This window comes from Diuraphis noxia, unplaced genomic scaffold, assembly GCF_037042655.1.
Source record: "Diuraphis noxia isolate RWA-SAM2 unplaced genomic scaffold, SU_Dnox_SAM2 contig0002, whole genome shotgun sequence".
NCBI classification, from domain to species: Eukaryota; Metazoa; Arthropoda; class Insecta; order Hemiptera; family Aphididae; genus Diuraphis; species Diuraphis noxia.
Window position 1 is genome coordinate 70484874 of NW_028301712.1, and position 26960 is coordinate 70511833.

A 26960-nucleotide genomic window follows, 5' to 3' on the forward strand; every position below is an offset into this window, starting at 1 on the left:
ATTGGTTTATTCCAGTGATGTATGTTATAGTTGTAGAACGTGTTACTATAAAATAGTATAGAATTTTAGGTGATTTTTAGGCACTTTTCAAAACTTTGCACCCTCACCATGTTCTTCCTCCCCATTACCCCCTCTTTAATCCGATTATAGGCTGCTGCAGAAAATAGCATCACGTAGTGTCAAAAACGATATTATATAATGTTATATTTTTATAATAAAAAAACTATTATTACTATCCACTTATTAAAAATTACATATTTTCTTTATTTAAATTTTTAAACAGCATTACACCGGATAATAGGCAAATAACAAATTGGACAAAATCTGAATCATGTACAAAAGTTGTTATTTCTTACGGTCAACTATATAGTTATAAATTATTATATTATATAGTTCTACATGTATAATTTTATGAACGATGCTCAACAAATCTGTACCATGATAATAACCTATTACTTTTGTTTAAAATATTATTATCGTCGTAGATTTTATTGGAATCGGTAGCGTTCGCGATGTATATATTATCGTGAAATTGTTTTCTTTACCGAATCAGAATTCGCAAAAACGCCGTGTCTTAAATATATCCGCAGTAACGGCTCTAAAATTGTGATAAGCCCGAGGGTGACATTTTATTATTATTTATTATAATATATTTTGTCTGATAATAATAATAACAACGAACGATGAGTCTCTTTCATCGTTGCATATCTGCAGGTGCGAGTCTTCCTATATATTAGTTTTCAGCAAGATAAAGGCAAATACTACTCGAAAAAAACAGACACACAATAGACCGTATATGAGTAAGTATATGCATACGCATATTAAAAAGTCGCAGCTGGTGTTTACTATAGGTATACAGTTTTTTTAAACTAAAATTTTCTGCTCGCAGGATATATTTTAATATTATATTGGTGCGCGTATTCTGTAGCCCAGTATCCCAAAATTAAATTTCGCATTTTTAATTTTTTAGTCAAAAACAGTAACTAATTTGTAATGTAAGATTTGGAAGCTGTAATACAAAATTTCACTTCGAGATTGATGTTTCAGTATAAGTGGCGCATTCTATTTAATTAAGAAATAATGATTTTTATTTAAAGCAATACTAACTTTTGATAACAATTGTTATTAATACTACACTCCTAACACCGAAACATCAATTCTAGGATGACATTTCGGATTACAAATTTGAAATTTTACATTAAAAATTATTACGAATTAGTTACTAACTTTCTTAAAAAAAAGTACGAAATTTTACTTTCGGTGTGCTAGACTGACGGAGCTCTATATAAGTATTCACACACTCTACGTCATAATTAATGATTTTAGCAATGTTGTGTAACTGTGTATCATAGATTATTACATTATTTTACATGATTCATAAAAAATGAAGACTGATTATTGACCCAGATTTACCCAAAATCACTGAAACATTCTATAGTGGGAAAAAAACAAATTTTTTTTTAAATTCTTGTACATCATTAGTTACATTGATAAAATAATCATGTTATTTTAAACGCAATAAACAGTGAATAATAAAATAATTATACATCCTTCATTAGACATTAGAATGAATGACATCCCAATACGAACCTCAAAATCAATTAAAATACTAGGAATCACATTCGACCGCAAAAATACCTGGAACCCACACCTTAAAGATCTCCGAAAAGCAACCATGCTAAGAATGAATATCCTCAAAACTCTAGCTCACACTTCTTGGGGAGCAAACTCCACAACCCTTAAACAAATATACACATCGCTCATTCTTTCCAAGCTAGAATACGGATCCTTCCTCTTTTTCAATTCTAAACCATCCAGCTTAAAAATGATTGACACCGTACACAACCTGGGACTGAGATTAGCCTCCGGAGCATTCCGATCGAGTCCAATTCCCAGTTTGCTCAACATCTCTTATACTCCACCCCTAAGTCTCATAAGAAAAAAAAACATCATGCTTCTATCTGCAAGACGAGCCCAGAACAACCTAGACATCCACCACGGCATCAGAACTGAACTACGAGACTCCAATTTCAAATTCTCTGACTTAATTAAACATGAATGTCCGACTACTCCCCCTTGGACTATGGACATTGACATCAACCTCAAGTTATCTTTCCTCCCGAAAAGCGAAACTACACCTAACATTTATAAAAGTGAACTACAAGCTATTCTCGAAGGATACCAAGACCACACATTCTTCTTTACGGATGGATCCAAAACAGACGCCGGCGTAGGCGCTGCAGTTACATTCGGTGAAACCAGACGAATGCTCAAGCTCCCTGACTATTGTTCAATCTATACGGCCGAAGCCTTGGCTATCTCCCATACATTAGATATTATAAAACAGGACTCAATAAACAAATCCATTATACTAAGCGACTCCCTTAGTACACTTACAAGCATCCAAAATTACTTCCAACCTAATAGCATTTCACAAAAAATCCAGAACCAGATATCATTTCTCCAAAACAACGCACAGACTATCTCCATGATATGGATACCTAGTCATATCGGCATACCTGGAAATGAGATAGCAGACACATATGCCAAACAGTCCATCTCATCTCCTCACTCTCTAATCATCGGCTCACATACTCTGCAAGACTCAAAAAACTTTATTATTGATCACATTCTAAAAAATTGGCAACACTCCTGGTCAACCCAACGTACTAAACTAAACGAAATCAAACCCAGCATTCTCCCATGGCCAACCACTCCACTTACCAGGCGTCAAGAAGTAATTCTTAATAGACTTAGAATCGGTCACACATGGTTAACCCACAAACACTTAATGTCTAAAACGGATCCCGAACCTTGTTTCTCATGCGGCGAAACACCTACAGTCAAACACATCATATGCTTCTGCCGTGAACACAACAATGTTAGAGTCAACCTCAAACTAGCTGACAATCTCTACGAAGCTCTTGGTCCTGACCCCGACAACACTCAGAAGATATTTACCTTTTTAAAATTAACTAAATTATATAACTTAATCTAAACACACCTTCACACCCCAAGCTTGAATTGTATAAATATCCCTCCTTTATCACCATATGTTAAATTTAACTTCAGCCAATAATCTTTGTTGTTGCGGCTTAATTTTAAATAAAAAAAATAAAAAAAAAAAAAAAATAATTATAATATTCATGCATCCACACAATTTTAACTAAACTTGTTGTGGTGTAAGGAGTTATAGTCACATATGAATTATCTTCAATTACACAAATTAATAAAAACGCATTTGATTTCTAAATTTAAATTTTCTTTTACTACTTTTTTAATACATATTATAATTACAATAAAATTGTATACATTGAATTATTCAATTTTAAACTATTAAGCATACAAATTAAACAATAATATACAATAAACGTTTTATGATTATAGAAAGTATAAATAAAATTAAAACATAAAAATAATAATTTGGTCAGAGGTATAGTCATCATAATGTGATATTATTTTATCGAATACCCTTGAATAATAATCGTAGCCTTCGGGTGTGATAGAAAATAAATATTTGAGTAATTCTAAATGTCATTCAATCGTTATAATAATCTAATTATAGTTTATGATAATCATAATAATAAACATCTGATTGGAACGTTACAATATCAATTTGTCATGATTTTGAACAATTATTTTATAAATTCATTGAAGTAATATTGAAATTATATTCATTTGCTCAAGAATAATATTAATTTATTAAAATATATACCAAATAATATTATTTATGTACCCAAAAGTGAAAATAATATTTTAAAAAAGTGATTACAGCAACTTACTGTTCACGCTCGCGTTGAGTATTTAAAACCATTATTATAATTCGTTCAGGCTTGAATAGAAAATCGCGTATTACAGCATATACCGTGTATAGTGTACCTACGTATATCAATGGAAGAATTTATATAATATCTGCGTGAAAAAAATGAACACGTTAGTTGTACACTCAAAACGTATTATCATTGTTTCGTAGATTAAGCCCTTGAAATATAAAAATGTCCTCCGAACATAACGTATTATTAAAACGTCGTCGTCGTTGTTATACTTCAGAAATACGTTCTGCTTTGTCATAAAACATTGTTCGTAATCAATAATCATAATATAGGTGTTATCAGGGATGATATAAGAATGCACAGGCTATGCAATTTTTTCACGCGGCCACTAATTGAGCAGTTTTTTGAGATTACAATACGAACGCATATTATTTTTTTTTTTTTTTTTTGTAAGGAGAACCCGCGGCAACATAGGCCATTGGGTGTGGGGTGGTACGGTAGGGATTATTTTTGTATGTTTGTTTGTAGGTTTTTAATTGGGTAGGGTTGTAACACGTGTTTGTGTAAGTGTGGCAAGGATATGTTGCTAAAAATCCCGGGTGGTCACCCATCCGGGAGCTAGCAACTGCGGCCGGTACGTACGCTCAGTGCGTTTCCGCAGATTGAGCGTACGACCGCGCCTCACCAAGCCACGAACGCATATTATTATTCATTTATTTGTTTGTATAATTAAATGGGGGAACTCAATTACAATTATTATAGGATTTTTGGAATAATATTTTGTAGTTACAGTTACTGTTACCTGTTGGTAACCTTAAATATTATATAAAAAGTACAAATAGTAATATAATAAAATTGGTTAATAGATAGGCTTAAGTATAATATGTGAGACGTTGTGAAACATATTAATAATACGAATGATTCACTATACATAAAAGAAAATGTTTTAAAAAAATTAAAAATTCTCCAACAATGAAACACTTAACACGATAATAAGAAATTGACATAGAACGATGTAACATTTGTCCGGCCGTAAGATGATTTAGTTAAAAATTAAAATCTATTTATTGATGTGCAGGAAAACATAACTATAGTATAACATAACAAAAGACCTTTTGCGGCTTTGCGGAAGTGAAAGACCGCCTTTCTCTCTTGTTCGGAAAAGACCGTTACCCACCGCGTTGCATGGCCTATCCATTCTTATATATTATCGATGGGTGTTATGTATAGCCCACTAGCAGTATGCTAATCAATTTTACAGGGTAATTATTTTTAACTGTAAGCACACATTTTATCTTAAAAATTTTATATTAACGTTCTTTTTGCTTACATGGTTTGAAGTAATATAACAACACAACATTTTTTTTATCGTTATTCATTTTTTTTTTTTATTATTTAGGTAATGAAATAATTATACATTTTTGATCTTTATATATTCCAATGCAATATTTTCGGAGTATTTCAATGAAATAAAATCACATTTCAAACGAAAATCTAATTAGTTAGAACTTATAAATTAAGCTTCTATGCAATTGGAGTGGCACAGTGGTACCGCAAAAATGTTGGACTGCTTATCCATTCATCAAAACTCCAATTACTTAAAACTAATTAACTGCTCGGATTTTTATACGACGAAATACCCAGGAAAATATTGTACTTCATAAAATTAAATTAAAGATATAAAATGTCATTCCAAATCATAAAAAACTGTAAAAAAGTTCTAAATTCTAAAATTTTAACTTTTTAAAATTTAGAAAAAAAAAAAAATATATTTTTTTATGTGTTGTTATAACTTCAAATGATCTAAAAAAATAATTAAAATAAAGCGTTATTCATTCTTTGTGTATTAACCTTTAAGAGAATCATCCAGTATAAATAATGTAGAAAAAATCGAATTTTTTTTTGTAAATGACACCGCTTAACTTTTATCCTTTTGGTTGAATAATAAATCACTATACATATCATTCCTATCTGATCGGTCGCTCAAAGTCGTTAATATTTTAATGAGATCGGAAATACCCATACAGCGAGCTGATATCTGTATAGTACTCGAGTTACATAATATATTATTAAGTTTAATAATAAATTGAATTGCAAGCGCAAAAATTGTGTTCATATTTGTTTTTTTATTTTATGAAAATAGTACTTATAAATTATACGCGAAATTTAGAATAAATTTTTTACAAAAACTTTACGATTATTTACCGTGTTCTAACTTATACACCGAAACACGCCAATCGCGAGGTAGGTACGTATATAAGACGTTAAATCTACGTATACCATCACCTGCACATTTCAGTTTATTATCACACTGTATATACACTTATATATAGCCACTTACAGAGACGCTACTGTTTTTTTTCGGGTGCTTTCACTTGATTATTTTTCATTTAATTTATGAGACGTTCGGCTCGCGTCAGCCCGACGAATCGCATTATAATATTATAATATTACACACATACGAGCAGGTTACTTGTCTACACGTACCTACGATGGATCGAATGCAATTTATAGTGTTTCAAATAGCTTTAAGCACACCTGCAGCAACTATTTTATTTGGAATTATGTACCATTTGAAACACACCACCAACCAAGGTCGTGTGTAACGTATACAATAATGGTGAGGTATTTTTATAAAAAAAAAAAATATATATTATATATATATTCTTTCGACCGCGAATGCTATTTGCCATAATCTGTGCGGTAAACGCCTGCGTTATATTATTATGAATGATATGCGCAAACATTCCTGTATTTGCACAGGTTTCAACTATATATTATAAATATATGTAGGTATATACATATGTGTGGGTATGACATGATATAGTTCTTCATCCATGAAGCATTTTGTTAGTATAATGTTTTACGTTTACGTACTATTCATATTTGTATTACCTAAGTATATAATATAAAAACGTATGGTATATGTTATCGTACCAAATTATGTTTATGTGCGATACATTTTGTAAACTATAATGATAAATGTGATGACATTTTTAAGCCCCAACTATCCTTATTTCAGTCCTATAAATAATTCACTCAACTATTCATAATGTTAAAAACAAAACAGTATTGAAGCATGCGATTCTTAAATTCATCTTATTATAAAAAATTTCATCTATAGGTACTGTATTAAATATGTAAGGGCGAATGGCGATGTGGAGTAGTACATTTAAATTGTCCTAATGTATTTTGTCTGTGGTTAATTAATATTTTTTTTTTTTTTTTTATTAAAGTAGAAAAAAATATACAATCTGTATAACATAATACAATAAGTAATTTAGATAACATTTTTACCAGTCTGGACGGCTTGAGGGAAGGGAGAGTCCATTGACACTACTTCCAATATGAACTTTGATTAAATTAAACTTTTATTGTACATAATAAGTGTATTTGTAATATAATTTTGATTTATTTAGTTAGAAGATCACGTGGCCATTTTCGTTTTAGACGACGGGGAGGGTTGTCAGGTAGGGTTTTAGATGCTAGCTTGGCGACTAGAGGATTAGGATGATTTAGGACATTTTTGTGGAAGTTATTGTAGTTGTACAAAGCTAGTGCAGATATCGTTGGAACGTTGAGATCATGGTGTAGGGATCTGTTACTTACATACCATGGAGCGTTTGTGGGGAGACGAAGGTTTATGGATTGGAAAGCTTGGAATATTTTCAGGTTAGACATTTTTGTAGAGCCCCATAATTGGATGCCATATGTCATTGCCGGGCGTATCAATTGTTTATAAATTAACATTTTGTTTTCAAGTGAAATTTTAGAGCGGAGTAGTTGCCTTAGCTTGTGCTGGTTAATTAATATAAAAAATAATTTGATATGGTTATACTGTAAGTTTCCTTTAAAGCACAAACATTAATAGTATACATTAATTTATACTTATCCTAGACGTACACACTTTATTTTATTAATTATAATGATTAAGATTAATATTAATATAATTTAATTTTTTTTTCTTATACAATATCTTATGAAACCACAACACTATTTGTGCTTATGATGTAAATTTTGCTTTATAGATTGTTCAATCACTAGATTAAAATAATAATAATAATAATAATATAACAATTTTAGATTCTGAGCGGAGCGAGGAACGTATTGATTTTACCATGATGTGTGTGTTTTTTAAAATTTTTTTTTGTGTCTGTCATCACGTTTTGGGGAAGTAAAAATGCTTTGAATTTCGACTTCAGTACTTCGTTCGATCAGAAAGTGAATCTAGTTGGTTCTTTGGGGGGTCAAAAGTAAAAAATTCTCAATATTTTTCTAAATAATCGGGATAAACAGACTAAAAATTAAGAGGAAAACTTGAAATTTTACGCACAATCAGTTAGTCAACAAAATTGATTTTGGTTTTTGATTAAAGATTAACTTTAAAACAAATAGACACAGATACATGAAATTTTCATCGAATGTTTATATAAGTATATTCTATCCACCATGCAATTTTTAAAAAATTTTGAAAAGTTTAACTATTTATAGGCACATGCAGTTTTCGATTATTAGTTTTTTTTTAAATTAATATCAATAAAAATTTATTTTTTTGGGTAAAAAAGCTTAAAAATGTAGTACAAGGCTCCTAACATATTGTTACAATAGCAGTTGAAAAATAATAAAGAAATACATAATCCCATTTTTTTTTACAAGCATTCGAAGTTTGAATATTGAGAACATACGTAAAAATCACGAAAATTCGCAAATTATTTTAAACTAGAAATTCATAAAAAAAATGTCTTTTTAAATCTAAGATTTGAAAATTTTTAATAATCTATAATATACCCTAGACAGATAAACCGTCTCCGCTCAGAATCGTTTTTCGTATACACTATACAAAATGATATAATATCAATAGATTCAAATTTAATTCCATCCATTACAGTACCTCATTTGTAGCCTATTGTACAGCAGAGTGATACATACTTTCTCGCTTTTTTGTTAGTAGTTTTGTCAAAAAAATAAAAACAGGAAAAATAAAATTTTATTTTATTCAAAATTTCCACTTTCTCTCTTCTATAAAAGTGTACTTAGAGTTGTAGGATTTTATTTATTACCTACCTATAGGTACCTCTATATTAGATTTTCTTTTTAATAGGCCAATAGGCGTGTAATTTAAATAAATAGGATGACTTTAAAATGTATTTATCACCGTTCGGATAAACCCATCAATATACGATTATCATTAAAATCATTGAATTGGTCATACATATATGCGGCGTTATTGTGTCGTTAAGACTATTATAATAAGACAATAAGTATAAGACTTTAAATAAAAGTTTGCAAAAATACGTGATTATTATAACATGGACATGTCGCATGATGTAAAAAAAGATCATCACACATCATATTCTCACCACACTGCAGACACGCGTATAAACGCAGGCGAATCGGATGAACGCGTGGCAGAGCGCCCTGTATAATAATAACGTATCTACGTCTGTTTTATTATGTAGACGAACATCATCCCTTATACGCAGGTATAATAATAATAATAATTTCAGTAATATTATAAAACACGAGTCGTATAATAATGGTCGTACGTACGTCGGGGGTTGGTTAGGCCGGCGCTCGTTTTAGTGGCGTTGGGATGGACGCTTTAGCCTGTAATCATTGCGAAACCTTTGCAGAGGCAGCGGTGGAGGTGACGGCAGTGGCCATTGTACTGGGCTAATAATTATAATGACCCAAGTTGCGTAATATAATATATAACTGCGCTTATACATGCAGAGTGTTCACCGATTTAGGAAACACTGAGTTTCTCGGCCGGATTATATCGGAATAAATAGAATTTTTCTTACAAGTTAGTGGTATATGAATACACATTTATAGATGCATTTAAAAATTCAATAAGTATAACAGTTTTAAGTATTTTAATGAATTGTAAAAACGTATAATTAATTAAAAATGAAATGGGTCTTATTCAATCAATTTTGAATTTAGACCATAGTTGATTCATAAAAATTACTTTAAATTTAAAAAAAATAGGCATATCTGAAGATAGTGTTCATAATAGGTGTTGTTATTTAAAAAAAACCTATTTTACTGCATATTATGCGCATACCAAAATAATGAAAATTTTGAAGTGTATCCATAAATGTGTATTTATCACAAACTTAAAAAAAAATCGATTTATCCCATTGTAATTAGGCTGCAAAATTCAGTATTCCCTAAATTAGTTAACACGTAGTATATATATTATGTATCCAAGAATATGTATTACTTTGTTTGAAGTTTCCCCAATAGTGTGTATTATAGTTACAGCCAGCTATTTTGTATACTTTTCGCGTAATATAATAATTATATTATATACAGTAATTATTACTATAAAAATGTAAAACTATCAACGGAAGTGGCAGTATAAAGAGAAGCAGTAGAAAAACACCACGTGCGTACAGGGTGGATAAGATGATTTCTTGTTTTTAACTACATAAAATTGTGTGTTTAATACCTATACAAAAAAAAACCGTGAGACGACTCAATATAGTCACCTACCTTATTATTATGATGTATATTGTATATTCATTAAACAATTCGACAGGTACGAATCTCTCAAACAACCATACTTATATATTGTTACAAATTGTTACGATCCACGTAGATATTAGGTATATGACGCGATAGTATATATATATATATATATATATATGTGTGTGTGTGTGTGTGTGTGTGTGTGTGTGTGTGTGTGTGTGTGCGCGCGCGCGCGCGCGCGCGTATTATTGTGCAATATATTATAATATGATACTCAATTGTATATTATATTGTCACGATTGAAACATTTGACAATGATCGATGGACCGGTCACCATGTGTAAATGATTACATATATTAATATATTATAATCGTAAATTTAGATAATCGCGTATATTATATTATAAATCATAGAAATGGCGAATATATATATTATATTATATATAGCATCCGTTTTGGACACATTTAATCCTCGTCGTGCTGATTATTATTTAATTACGTTCTATTCGAAATTAAAAAGCAAAATAATTGACATGGAAATATGAAATATATCAACTTTTTGGAAATAATTAATATTTTGAAATGTTTTATTAGCCAAAAATAAAATTTGATGGACTGACGTGTCAATGATTTTTTATTCATTATATTGAGAAAATCTAAATCAAAATTCCGTCATGTTGGTACCCACATGACATATTATTGTATTGTATGCATACTATTACATTAATATTAGTCTTAAAATTCATAAAATATTTTTACTAATCGTAGTTGTAATATCACATATGTACCTACTTAATAATATTTTAACTTAAAAAACAATATAATCCAGTAGCGTGGCATACTTATATAATCACGGTAAATGTTGTTTGCACTAGTTAATTGGAGTTTTATTTTTTAAGCTTTTTCTCGTGGATATTAAATATTTGTATTTTTAAATTTTTAAATTGGGTTATTTTAGGTGGTTTCTTATATATATATTTATATATACATAGTTTTATGGTTACATTTTATATTATTCCACAACAAACTAATAAACTGCTTCTAAAAAGTAATCAAATCAGTTCTGCTCAAATTTTTATAATTCATGATTTTATTTTGTATTATTGCATATCCATACCATGAAAATTAAAATTACATTTAGTAAGTTAATAATATATATACTATTATAATATTTTTTTTATCATTCAAATGAGATCAGTGGCTGGGGACTATGGATGACAGTTTTCAATTATACATAATATATTACCATTTTTTCTTTCTTTACTGGTTGATTCACCAAGCATATTTTTATCATGATTTCCTTTTATGTATACTTAAAAATGCCAAAAATAATAATTTGAATAATTTCACTATTAAATGAAAATATGAGGATGACACGCTTGGTTGGTGAATCATCATGTAGAATAACAAAAATATCGGTGACCCAATTAAATAATAATGGTTTTGAATATCTGTTTACAATCCATGATTATAAATAATTATCTAAGTTAGTACTTTTAAGAATTTCAGGACTTGTTCGTCGGCCATCACATTTTGTTTTAATGTTTGTAGGAGGGATTCAGAGACATTATTATTTCCTTCTGACAACTTCCGTCTTCTATGTCGATTGTTAAAAATAATATTATCATTTGATACCCATTATGTTGCTATGTAATGCAATGAATCACGCAAATCTCTAAAGTTCATAATATATTGATATAAGGTTATATATTTTTTTTTCGATAATTCACGATCATGTTTAGATTCCATAAACGTATTTAGTTCTAATTACATTGAAATGTTTTCAAATTATATTTGCAATATTATTTTTAGAACGGTATGAATTATCCGCAAAAAGAAAACTTAACAAAGTTTAGAACTAACATATTTTAAAACAGGGTTAATTTGTAATGGCGGCTTTCTGCTGTCGTTTCAATGGTTGAACGATGTGCTCTTTGCAAAACTTATTGTAGCTTATATATAGATATAATTGCGGCACAACTGTACATAAATATACGAAATTGAAAATATAATAATTGTTTGTAATGAAACTTAAAGGATTTTAAGATTTTATCATTACTTACATACTTACATGATATTATAAATTATAGTATTATGCGTTATCATATAAGGTTTTCTCGAATTACTACATTTTGATTTATTACTATTCTTATAGTGCCTACAGCTTATTTCTATTTATGGAACACGAGTTAAATATAAAAATATTATACACTTCTATATAATGTTTTAAAGTCATTACGAACGTTCTTTTATGAATTATGCATGATCGCCCGGTTATATTCATGCAATCAATCTTAATGCTATCACATATCCCTTTGTACACATTTTTACTTGTAAAGTAGCTGTAATCAATTTTATAGCAGCATATTATGTAACGAAAACTTCCTCTAAAGTATACCGCAATAATAATTATAACAAAAATCGATTCCGAGTATGATAATAATATGAAAACGATCAATCATTCCAATATTATATATACTTTAGGTAGGTTGTAGTATTGAAATTAACCTACAAATCGTATTATTTTTTTAATAAGCAATATTATATTTTATAAAAACTGACAAAAATGTCTATCTGACAGAGAGTCACTAATAATGATTTAAATTTTAAACGTAAATCATTATTTTTGAATAACTCATTTTATGTGATATTTAAATATTTTATGACGTGATCACATGAAGATTTGAAAACTATTAGGACTCTGCATTTTACTATCGACAGAAATTCTAAAATATTTGTATGACAATCTATAAAATTTCTCCAAGTAAATGTCCGTTTCTCACCAGTGGGTTTCCCATTTATAAACCTTCTCATCGGTGAACATAAATAATGATTTTAGACGATAAAAAAATGTTCTTTATTTCTTTATAAAATTACATATTTGAGTTTATTACGTTTCAGGTCATTGAGTATTTCGTTCTGTTGTCTATTTATTTTACACATGCCTCGATAATATATATTTCGTAATATCATTGAAAGTTCTGAATGTTTTGAACGAGCATTGTAATATTTGCAGCGTTCGGTCGATATGATTAAAATCCAAAATATCTTCGTAGACTTCGTAAAAAGCTGTAGATTTACTGCTGTTTGTCACCAGCTACAGATGAATCCCAGTATCCGTAGTACTGCGATATATAATATATATATAACCTAACGAAAGAGATGATCAATAATCGCATAATTATTTTGTCCAGATCTCATGTACCTGTCTATATATATTCTACAAGCATAAATAAAAACACGATCGGTATTTGGTAAAAATCTATCGACCTGTCCGGCCGTTCTCATCCGCGTGCGCGGTGGGTGAAAAACTATCGTCGAAATAATATATCGTTTTAAGAGTTTTTCGTTTCATTTCACTACGTCAGACGTACGGATAATTACAAAAGTTTTGTCGTTTTGTTTCTAAAACTTATTATATTTGATTTCCGGTGCAATTACTGTTAAAAGAACGTCGATTTCGCCTGTCCAATTACGAAATCGTATATAAGCTATATACACTTTTTGAAAGTAGCACACGTATTCCGTTCCCATCGAAAACAACGCGAATAGTACCAACAATAATATATTACTAATTATTAACACACTCATCGGTTCGACGTATTGGATATTCGTCCGTTTCGATGGTACTTTGGATCCCGTCATCGATATACTTTTATATATTTATTGATATAATAGAAATAGACTTCAGTTGTTAGCAATACATATGTTCTAGAAATTTCTTTAGTATAAAATAAAGGAAGTCCCATATAAAACAACATGTATTTAAAAGTGCGTTCAATTATAGGTACCATTTAGTCATTATTGTAATAACAATACAAAACCATGGTAGACCACTGGAGACGGCTGGGCGCTGACGATGTATTCTGTCAAAAACAGCACAAATAGTACAAATAATATTATATCATAAATAAATACCCAATTCAAAATTTTGGATTTTCGACTATTTCGTCAATGGTATACGTTTCGAATTCACCGTCGATGCAAATAAATTACTAAAAACTAAGAATAACATAAAATAAATATTTTTAACCCAAGCTAACCTGAATGGGTGGCTGAATATTAAAAATACAAAAAAACATAAGTAATGTAATAAAACAAAACAATTAGGTTTTTTACTGCAAGCGATCATTTATAGGATATTTAATTTTATATTTTGGGGTAGGCGGATCCTGTATGAGTGTATACCTATACAATACCATATATTATATTATTATTATTAATTTATAAACCCAATAATTACAGTAAGTTGGAACCACGTGACGCTGTTCGAGTGCTAACGTGTGTTCGACGTTTAAATTAAATAAATATTTTCGTCCGGTAGTATTGTCACGTTTTCCGTCGAGTTCACAAACGTCGTCGATCGGAATATTTTTCCCTTATTATTTTTCAGGGTGCATCACCGTAAACATAAAGGAAACAGTCGATGGTAATATAATATAATTTATTATTTTATATTTGCACGCGTAATGGGTAGAACATTTGTCAATATATATTATATAAATATATATGTGGAACTATAAACAACAATAATACTATGACGTACGTATTTGTAAAATAGTCGACTTGCTCAAAATGTCATGTTGTCAAACCCCACTAAGAGAGATCATTTCACATTTCGTTTTTTCGTTGTTTTTATATTTTCTCCTTTATTTTTCACTTTTTTTTTTTTTGACATAATAATGCTCGAGAGCTTTTGCTCCGTTCGTCGTTACTCCATTCCGACGGTTAGTCACGTACTCCAGACTGCAGCTGCTGCGGCATTTTACGTTTTTCGTAAGGTAAAAAATGTGCGTCAAAATTGAATTCCGTTTTTATTTCTACCACAACCGTGTCCTTATATTATATAGGGTTATTCTCCAAACATGGCCATTTCAATTTTATCTTTTAGTGATAATTTTTTTTGTTTTGTCATTCAAAAAGCTTTATTGTCAAATTAAATTTCTAATGCCATTTAGCTATTTATATAAGCTGGTACTACAATAATTTCCCGTGATAATAATCAGTTTAGATGATGTAAAGGTTAATTTATAATTTATTACATTGTTATGTGGATTTGAAAATTTGATTAATTGATATTAATTCATAAGTATTTTATAATATTATAGAAATTCACCGTCAGGATAATATATTATATTATAAGTATTACCTAGCATAAATGTCGTCATCGAAAAGCGGTTGCTTTTGGGTGCTTATAAGCATCCCCCCTACCCCCTACCCCCCCCCCCCCAACGGAATTTGAATAGCATCCCAAATAAAATTGTATTTACACAAATTTATCGTATAATAATCAGAGCGTATACTTTGAACGATATATTTTCTCCAAAAATAAATACCATCGCACGCTACTCGATATTTTTCATCCACGTGGAAAATTTATAAATCATAAATATTTTTTCGTTAAAAAGTAACTATTACAATAAACCCTTACGAAAAATCGTTCAGAAACATTTTATTGTACCCATCAAAAAACATAATATTTGTGTTAAAAATGCAAACAATAAAATATGGTTCTATGAGTAATAGATAGAGTTTTATGTGTACTACTTCTACTAGTACTATACTACTATTACAACATTGTTTTTTTTTTTTTTTGTTAATCGTCGAACCGGAAGAAACTGCCTATGCTTTACATTCTCACCGGTCTGCCATCATTTATTTTTAAAATTTCAATATTATAGACAACAGTATGTATAAAATTTTTCCAATTACAATAAATTACAGTTAACATGATAACGATTTACATAGATTATAAGTTATTACTAAACTACGATTTTCTAACGCGATTTGTCGTTGCGGCTGCTATGGCTGTCTATGGTGATTCTTTCTGTCTCTGTTGATCCTCTTTATCCTTCGTGCTTAATATCGTCGCGATGAACAGTTCAACTGTGTGCAAATTTACACTCGTACAATTGATTCCAGATTGATGTCCTCACCTATTGTGTTCTCCAGTTACTACTACTACTTTTTTTTTTAATCTGAATTGTCGAACTGGGGGGAGGACTGCCTGTGCTTTGATTTCCCGCCGGTCCGCCATCGTTTATTTAAATTACATAACAATATTAATTATATAACAGCATCTACATAAATTAAATTAAAGGTTTGCATTACAGATAATAATAATATTTACAGACTACTACTACTACTGTCTACTACTACTAGTACTACTAATACTACTACTACTACAACAACAATTACTACTACTATTATACTATTACTGGCTATTAGATTAAATATATAATCTATATTCTGTTAAATGTATAATCATGGCCATATATCTAATATGAAGAAATGTTGTACTTATTTCAAAATATTTAACAACTCAGGAACATTTTGTTGTGATTTTGATTTAGATGGATAAAAAACAGGGGGGGAGTAAAATATGATAATTTTTATTTGACAAAATGAATTCTTTAACCTCACCACGTAATGTAGGCATAACAAATCTGAGTATTTAGTAAATATATATGGACTTTACGCATACTTTAAAATATTTGAATAACCTGCAAAATTTCAATAATTTTACTCAATAGAGGGGTAAAAAGGGGTGTAAGCAGCATGCATGGTGAATCAGAAAGCTTGTATACGAATACACCAGACGGAATGTATATTATAATATTATATACATTATAATTTATAATATGTTTCATGTGACACTATGATTGCGCAATATACGAACTATTAAAACAGACGAAATCTATTAAAGTATTATTAATAACTTAAAGGTGTGAAATTTCACAACAAAACCTTCTGTAAATTAGTCTTTTTTTGACAATAGGTTAATAATTACGTGCTTTTATTTTCTTCTATTCGAACTATACCCTTTAAGACAAGTGAGTGTTTTCGAGAAAGAATTAAACACAGTGGAGAAAGTTTATCGAACGCCATTGTGGGAATAAAATTACACGCGCGAAAAAGTCCATGGGTGTGCGCGCGCATTTCGAGTTGAAAATGTCAAATGTGCACAATAGCTACCATTAAAGTTATATGCATCCCCTGGTATTCACTCATTATTCAGGTAGAAGTTTTCGGAAGTTTCGTACGTCATCAGAATATTATTTTCTGAACCATCAACGAGAACTCTACTTAAGACGATAATATTATTATTATAATAATAATTAAAACTCAGTTTTAATTGATGGTGATTGAAACACGGCAATTCAAATTACTAAATTAAACAATCGCATTATTGTTTAACGACTATGTCAATTTTGCTATGCATTATAATATATATTATATAACCTAATTTTATAATTATGTATTTCAAACTATGATAGGTATGAACATTAAAGTCTATTCGGTTAGTATTCGTATACACATATATTAACATTGTATGAACTGTTATATTATTATTATCATATCAGTAGGTATTTAATACTGAATCAATATGATTGAGGCAGTGATATAGCCATTTTTATTTAGTTATTTCTATTCGTGTAACTATTATTAATTATTAGAGATGAAAAAAAAAAATTTCAAAAGACATTATTTACAATTTTACATTACGATTTATTCTTACAAGAATGATTGATAGTAATTATATTGATTGTTGTTATTCGTGTTTACGTCGCTATTTACTTCATAATAATTATTACAATAATACCTGTGTTTAACGGACAGTGTTAAGGTACCATTAAAAGTGTCGTAATAGGCTTTGGCATTTATATAATGTATATACTTAATTGTATTTTGATTTTATTGTTTTAAAATTGTTTACATAATATGCTATAAGTATTATGAAAGTATTAGATATTCTTTCTCTGAAATAAAAATTGAAAATCGTAAACATATTTTTTTTATTTTTTTTTTTTTTTTTTGGGGGGGGGGGGTAAAGGGACAGTGGAAAGATATCTATGGTTGCGTGCTAGATTTAATTTGTTTTTATTGATGATTTGCGTTTATATGACAATAAACGAAGTGTGACGAAAATTGACCTCGTGAAAGTCAGTAAGAAAAAAATGAAGTACCCTGACCAAATATAATATAAGCCAATATAATAAATATATATTGGTAAAAATTACATTCAGGAACATGTATAATAGGTATAGCTTACATATTTGTTTAAACATTGTGCATTATTATAAAATTGTATCACTTAAAAAATATATAGGTAGGTTTAAGGTTATGATTGCACATTATCTTTTAAAAAAAAATTGAAAATTGATGTTGGTTTTTCGGATTTTGTTATTTCCAGCTTATGATGTTGGAAATTAATTCACTCACGTGTGCAGACCTTTTTTCGTCACCTTTCTTGAATAATCCATTGTGTGTGTCCAAGAGATTTTTCAGAAGTTTCTAAACATCTCAATTTTAGAGGAGTCTAATCGGTCATTGTTACTACTTTACTAGAGTTGCTCATAATCTGCTTTTGTAAGTTTTAATTCGGAGCGAAAGTTAACTATTTTTTTTGTCTGTGTCTTTTGTAGGATATTTGATTTTTCTAATAATGGTCGGCAAAATAAACCAGCAATTTCATCAGTCATAAATTACATTACGTTCACCTGTATCTCATCACTATGTCCATAATACCATAATAATTGATGTTCACTCATTGATAACTGTTACATATTTTGTAGAAGTGCTGATTCTCCACAAATTGATCTAAAAATATTATTTTGTGTCGTTCTTCGAAGTTCGAAGTATAACGAGAAGCCGTTGGAAGCTTTGAAACTGTCGTACTTGACGATTTAACAAGAAACTTCAAAACATCGGTTTAGACATTGGTAGGTTTTTATTTACCACTCCAAAACGACTTTATCAAAATAACACACCTGTGACCTGCCTCATTTCTCTAGAATCAGCAAAATTTGTCGTTTGTGGCGTTTTCATCTTATCGAAGTAAAATCCTCCTTTATTCTTCAAAAGTTTGGACACTATTGCGTTTTCCTGGACATTTTTCAACAAGTTTAATGAATAGGCAGGCTACTACAGAAGCCACTAGAGTATTTACACTGAATAAATTCCATCTGTTCGTTTAAGTTGAACGATTTACGCGAAATGATAAATCTTAACGCGAATAAATATAACATTTTCTTAAATAAAACGTTTTATTCATACACTTGTATCTAGTTATAATATTTTTGTCACCGTAATTATATTTATATTTATCGGAGATGCAACCATGGTATGTTATCTGTGTAGTAATCCATGTAATACTTGTAATTGAACGATAAGTTATCACGACCAGCAAAGCCATCGCGTTGTATATATTATGTTTGTATATATTATGTACGTATATATCATATACCAGTAGTCTAAAAAATGTGACATAATTTATTTTTCAAAAAAAAAAAATCAATAAATACGTAATAGAAGAAGCACACATTTTTGTCTCCATTTATTTTATTTATTTTTGACTTAGTATGAAGATGAGTAAAAATGTTGTGAAATAGGTACTGAAAGCATAGACCTATTAACCGGAATATTAACCTATTAACTGTTAATAGGTCTATGATAACAGCCACATAAATCTGATTATTTTCTTCTGAGTTACACTCATACATTTCGTTTATTATTTTCCGTTTTGATAAATAAAACAACAAATTTTGTAATGGTCGACTTGAACAATTCCAATGTAGGTTTGTTTACACTGCCAAAACATTAAATAAAATAAAATTTGTTTTAACGCCTCTGTCGCCGGAAAATGAAAAATATTGTGTTGCCGTGTCTTATAAGGGACAGTTGTTGAATTATGGGTAACCAGTTGTGAATTATTAGAATAAAAAGATTATGATCTCATTTTTATTTATTTAGAGTTATAAGTTATAATTTACCAGTTAGTTATACCATCATAGTTGTTCACAAGACAGGTTTGATCATTTTAAATTTCCTTTTATCCATCTTTGTATAATAATGGGTAATAAAATAATTTTAATTGAAAATATTATTATTTTATTTTATTTTAATACAAACCTAACATTCCATCGGATGAATGACTCGTCAAGAATGCTTCACTTCATCCATGCACTTCATCGCTCATAACAATATTTTTTTTTTAGATTTGTCTATATTTGTGTTCATTGCTTACTTTGTCGCAAAACATCTGCGCGTATTTGGTTGTGCCGTACATATAATTTGTTTTTATTATAATATAAATAAAATTATTATCTATATCCGTCCTAATGTCCACGGACCCGTCGAATAACAGCTGTGCTGTCGAGATTCTTGTGATTCGAAACAAAACGGTTCGTGCTCTCTTCGCGGATCGGAGAAAACTTTAGAATTTTCGCAACAAGCGATAGTTTTTGATAAATTCGCTTACGACAAAACTCCGGGATGCAATTCGTATTCACACCACGTATCTGCAGTGTGTTCGCATTATCACAAGACGTGGGCAAATATTCGTATACGTATATACTCAACGACTTGCGTCTAATTGTTCGCACCAAATTTGTTAATTTTAAATGATATTATAATGTCATATGTACGTCATAATATAATCCATGTAGATATTGTCGAATAACAGCTGTGCCGTCGAGATAATTGTGATTCGAAACAAAACGGTTATTGTTCGTTCAACTGATGCTCGTGATCTCGTCGCATGTGGAGAAAACTTTACGATTTTCGTAGCGCACAATATTATAATATATGATAAACGTCCATATGAAGAGGGGAGGGTACACGTTCGTTTTTCACACCTTTCCTCGATTCGCTATACTTTCTGGCGCTCGTAAATTTTTATCAGTTTGGTACTCTATCGTACTCAAGTCGTGCTTTTTCCACAGCGTGCACAGCACCACCCAACTCGTCTTACGATCCGTTGAGATACGATGTATATGCATTTCGTATTCCAAATGAAAACTCGTGGCTTCTCTACGTGGGATTGAATAATATATTGAACTTGTGTAATGTGTACAAATATTTATTTATATATCGTACATATATATGTTCAATGTTCATTCACTTTATAATATATATGGAATATGTTCGATTCACGTTAACGACATGTCACGTATATTTTTTTTTTTTTAGTAATATATGAGTACTGTTTTATACGTTTTTTATATTCTCACGCATTACTTTATTGAACGAGTACATATGATATTGTGATGTTTGCTATATTGCTTCTTACATATGACGGCATTGGATATTGATATGATATATAGGTAATAATATAATAGCTGACAAATCGGATTACGTACTGTAGATAATGAATCTTTTTCATGTTTTATAATATTATGGTATATTATAATTTGTCGGGAATTAACAACGCAGTTCAATTTGAAAATAATTATATAATACCTAAAAAATGATCACTATATTAAATACAAATTGGTTTATATATATATTATATTTATGTAAAGATATTATATAATAAATGAAATGATCTAACATAACTCATAAGTAAGTACATGATATTATTATAGTTTCGGAAAATAATAAATGTTTTTTTTTTAATTAATTAAAATAAAAACAAATGTAATAGAAAAAAACTTCATTAAATATTACATTTATATAAAAAAATTAATATATATAATATACGTCTCATAACATCATAGAGTATGTTATATGCTAGAACAAAATACTTATGACCAGTTTGGTTAACATTCGATCTCTTGGATTCAACGATTTGATATACATTTTCCAATATTATCCATATTAGTTCGATAGTTTTTCTAAAAAAATATGCTCTCGTGACTCATGAAGTTTCAAAAAAATGGTGCATCTAAATTGCATCTAACTGTCAATTTAATAATTGCATACATAATTTTATATTATATCGAATTATATTATGGTACAATTAATTGAGAAAATATAATACCATATTTAATGATATAAATAATAATAAAAATAATATATCCATTCGAAAATATATAAGTCGTTTTATTATTTTTAATTTTAATTTAAATAGTGTATAGTATCATAAATTTAATTTAATGTATACTTTCCTATTATAAATGATTATGTACTCAATATATATTAATTATTCATTTAAAAATATTCTAACTATGTAATGTTTACAGATACTCAATTTAAGAAGTAAATTGCATGATGAATGACAACAACTCTATTCCAACACTATACACAATATAGGGGTGAAGAGGAAACTGTTCATTTGGAAAATAACAATACTATATTTTTCAACCTTTTCTGTAAGTTTTTATGTTCTTTTTTTTGATTAACTTTTCAGTCAGTACCTACTACTAGTTTTCTACAGTTTATTTTTTAAAACTATTGAATGATATTATTAGTGATAAATCAAAATACACATAACATGTACAAAATATTAAACGAAGCATACCAATTACCATTTTTCTTTTAGTAATGAATATTTTTGAATTTTGAATACAGTTTAGAATTATGTGACGATCCCAACTTATTTTTTTGAAAACTTTGATGTTTATATTTAAATTTTGATTTAAACTAATAATAGAGGTAATAAAATAATACATTTTAATTTAATTTGTTGAATTCTTAACTTTATATTGTAAGTATAAGTCCACGATATTATAATAATTATTGGAGGATATAGGGACTGCATGATTGGAATATTACAGTTATTAATATTAATAATTTAATATTTTATAATTTATAACAATTCAATAGCATAATAGACACTATATCAAATTTAAAACTATTTTTAATGACTATTATCCTTTAAATAAACATTTGAATCAATAAAAAAAAATGATACGTTCAAACATTCATTCGGATAAATCAATATTTTTATAAAAATAACTTTTAATAATCTACAATAAAAAAGCTTTGTAGTTATTTATAGTAAGCTATTGTATTATCAAATATCTGTGGGCTAGTGTTTAAAATTATTGAAATAGGCGTGCGTCTTAACTACAAATTAACATATTATCACTGATAATTATTATAATTATTTTTCTACTGAAAAATGTAGGTATTATTGCTATCAATATGGAAATAATGGATATTTTAAGTAACTGAATGTCTGAGTGTATGAAATGGATTTGGGGAGATTTTTGAAAAATAAGGTGTATATAAAACATAATCTATACTCACTGATATGTTACTTAGTTATATATTGTATTTAAAATATAAAAAAGTTGAAATGCTTTAACTAAGTTGAAATTTAGTATTAAAATTTGAAGAATGTGAAGGTTGGGTGGGAGGCAAAGCACTTCACTGCAGGTTGATGTTAAATAATTTTGCACTTCAAACGCAGTTTCAAAATTTTTGAATTGTGCTTCTCTACTTTATAATTATCAATAATTTGAGCCTTGGTAATAGATATATTGTCTCACCACACTGATGCTTGTCTTCGTAATTCCAAATCAAGAGTGTTAGAATTCTTGAGTGATTTAAATATTAATGAATTTTATTTTTCCTTCATACAGACATCTGCTTTGCGTCTAACAGATTTTCAGATATTTAATATTTCTTGTCACCACACAACTGCAATGGACAGTCGATAGTATTTTCCCCGAACGCGGGAACGATCTTTCGAAATATCTCATATAAAATAGGTATATAAAAGACACTCCACGCGTAAAGTGTTCATATTTTATCTCTGTTGACATTATCATTTATCATTCTCCTCCATTGCCGTAATTGATAATATTATATGTCCTCCCCTGCAGAATGATTATTTAATCTACGTGAGTTTTAAGTATGCCCGAACGGCTCTACATTTCAACATCCACCGAGAGTGAACACGAACAGGAGGTGAATGTGCAGGATAATAATGCATTATTGCTTTTCGAGATGTCAGCAACTGCGTGTACATATATTGCCAGGATTAAGTGATAAATCGCTTTCATGTGACACTTGTTCGTTAACACCGTGATGTATTGGTGTTTCATTGCTGCGACGCATAACAAAACCAACAAGACGTGATTTTATAGTAGTAATATTGTATGGCAATGACCTTAAAATGTTAAAATTCAAAGCTTACACATCAAACCACAGTGGTCTGGTATACGTAGTTATCTGCCTCCTAAATAGAGGTAAAATATGTTGAAGCTTTATATGTTTTGAAAACCGTTTTGAAATGTTCTATTGTATCTGATAATCTGGTTTTGAAGTGTGATTATCGTTCAATTATGTTTTTTCTTGTCTCAACAAAATACAAGTATGGTGTTAAATTTTAATTAACACATCGTTATATATCTATTGAGAATAAGAATATTATTTTTATTTTGAACTATACAATGCACATTTTCAGATCAAAGTCATTGAGTCGCAGTTATCACATTAGAATATAATGCTAATAATAAATGTTCGACAACAGTAAATGTTATCTTACCTAGGAGCACCTAAATATCTTTTTCACTGAATTCAAAACATTAAATTGAGAAAGTAGAAAACGATTTTTCATCACAAACAGCCATCCAAAACGCAATGTTCAATTTTAAACTGTACTACGTTTAATTTATGTAAAAGAATAAAGTTTGTGTGGTGAAATGTTGTCATTTACAAATGAAACGAGAGAAAAGCGTATTTTAACGCAAAAAAGGATTTAATAAATAAAATAAATGGATTCAAACAAGCAATTTATAAGTTAATTTCTGTAAATCAAATAAGTTTTTAGTTGACAGTTGAGCAGCGCTTTTGAATTCGAAATTTGTTTGTCTGAGACTAAAACTGCGATAAAAAGTTCAATTGTCTAGCGAATCGTGATAAATATTTCCAATGGTAGAACAATTTCGTGAACTTTTTGATTCATTGGTATTATACTTAGAGGAAAAAACGAAATATTTAAGAGAAAACTGAATTAATTTATGAAATAATTATCAACGTTCTCTTTATTGAAATATAACATATTAATAAAATATGATTGCGAAATATTTAAAATGTTTTGTTTGGATACAATGAAATGGATCACTATTTAGATGAAACTATTATATTATATTTAGGTTTTAGTGCAAATAAAAACGAAAATTATTTACCTTTGAAAATATAATAACATCACTGTAATATAAGACTAATGATTCTTCTTCGGAGTTAGACATGAAATGAATGAAAAAGTATTTGGGTTTTATAAAATATAGAATTTATAAAAAAAAGTCAAGACGATTTTGTAAGCATCAGTATAGATCGTTAATCACTATTCTCTTACAATACTAAGAAACTAAAAAAAAAAAACAATATAATCATTTTCCTGAAAATTTTTTCCAGTTACTTTCCTATTGCAGTAGCCCAGTAGCTGGTAAGACAATAAATACGTTTTATTAATAGTGCAAGATTGTTTCTTAAAACTCACACGCGTTAGTAGGTAATTATTATAAATAACAAACGATTCTCAAACTTCTCTCGTTGAATAATGTTAGAAGAGAAAAAACCTAACAACTACAACTGCCTTAATATTAATAACTTTATTAACAATTTTATTAAGTACTTATTTCTAGCATCATATTGCTACGTCATTGTATCGAGTTTTTTTAAAATTATTTTTAATCTATTCTCAAACTAATAATTAAACAACAGATTTAGATATAGTTATAATCATAGAAATTTGTCACTTCCAAGCCTCTGACTACGTGGAAGTGAAAATCCTAATTTAAATATTATAAATAAAGCAATATCGTATTCACAAGATAAGGGGAAATTGAAGGTTATTACATTCCCTCAAAGGAATATTTATTTTATTTTATACTTTATTATTCTCATTATCTATTGATTACAAGTCAACAGTCCTATTTAATTTATAAATATATTTTTTTTTAAATTAAAATCAGAAGTTATAGTTTAGAGATATTGTTATGAATCAGATATTTTTGTTAATTATTTGTTAATTATATTATGTTTTCAACACCTTCAATACAAGCTTAGCTTATAGGAGGTGAACAGACGCTCATATATTTATATTCAATGACCCTGTTGTAAATTGTTTGTTTTAAAAATAAATAAATATCAAATATCAAATATCAAATAAGTTATAGACATTGAATAATATTTATAATTAACACTTCTCTTACAAAATCCTTGCTACGCCACAGTAAATAGTACATAATTTCCACGTTATAATTTGGTATGTAATATAAAATGTCTACATATCACTTTGATGCGGTTAGGTCAATAGTAAATGTCAATTTAGATTTGTGCGTACTATTTTGGTGGAATTCGACGTTTAGAAATGTCTAGGTAAAGTAAGGGATGGTCATCATTATTCCCTAGACGGAAGAAACGATTTCTCGAGTGTATAACACGTGCAAAAGAACAACTAACATGATAATACAGCGATATATTGTGGCTTTTTATACATCGAAATCATATACGTATCGAAAAGTGTCAAGTATTGTTATTACCGGTAATCATCACTTTTCTCGTGAAAATAAACATCGATTGGCTGCTGGATGAGTTTCGTTGGGGTGCTTGCGAAGAGTGTCCTTTACTAAACAAATAATTAAACGTAGTGCATGTTCAGCTGCTATGACTTACTATCGCAACCACTTATATATGATACACAATTTCGGTAAGCCCGCTTGACTTATAAGTGAACTTTTTACTCGCAATATTGCAAGAGAATACCTGTAAACGCTTCGAATTTCGAAAATTTTTTATAGTTATTTGCATATTTTTTTTCTTCTTTTCGTGTTGTAATGTGAGCAAAATTTTCATTTTACAAATTACAATCTAATGACTTTATTAAGTTTTTTTAAAATTATTATTTTGGTAATTTTCTTAAAAAATTCAATATTTATATAATTTATGATTTATGTATGACGTTTTAATGTAATTTTAATGCATATGTATAATATTTCTTATTTTCATATTTAAAGTTTGTATGTATATATTTGTCATA

General features: G+C 29.0%; 2 protein-coding genes across 6 annotated transcripts in view; both read left to right on the top strand.

The window, feature by feature from the left end:
• Positions 1-26960, top strand: part of LOC107173088 (uncharacterized) — a 94595-nt gene that overhangs the window by 16349 nt on the left and 51286 nt on the right. For 4 of the 5 annotated variants that reach the window (XR_016190337.1, XR_016190336.1, XM_089219907.1 and 1 more), the window contains exon 2: positions 22210-22338. The exons of the other annotated variant lie outside the window; for it this stretch is intronic. The gene's annotated coding sequence lies outside the window, so the exon portion shown is untranslated. The remainder of the gene's footprint in view (positions 1-22209; positions 22339-26960) is intronic. 5 annotated transcript variants of the gene reach the window in all.
• LOC149058864 (uncharacterized) lies at positions 1568-2998 on the top strand. The gene has a single exon (XM_089218505.1). The coding sequence runs from the start codon at positions 1568-1570 to the stop codon at positions 2996-2998; it is 1431 nt and encodes a 476-aa protein (XP_089074631.1).

Coding starts and splice junctions, on each gene's coding strand:
- LOC149058864 (XM_089218505.1), top strand. CDS start 1,568: ATGAATGACATCCCAATACGAACCTCAAAATCAATTAAAATACTAGGA.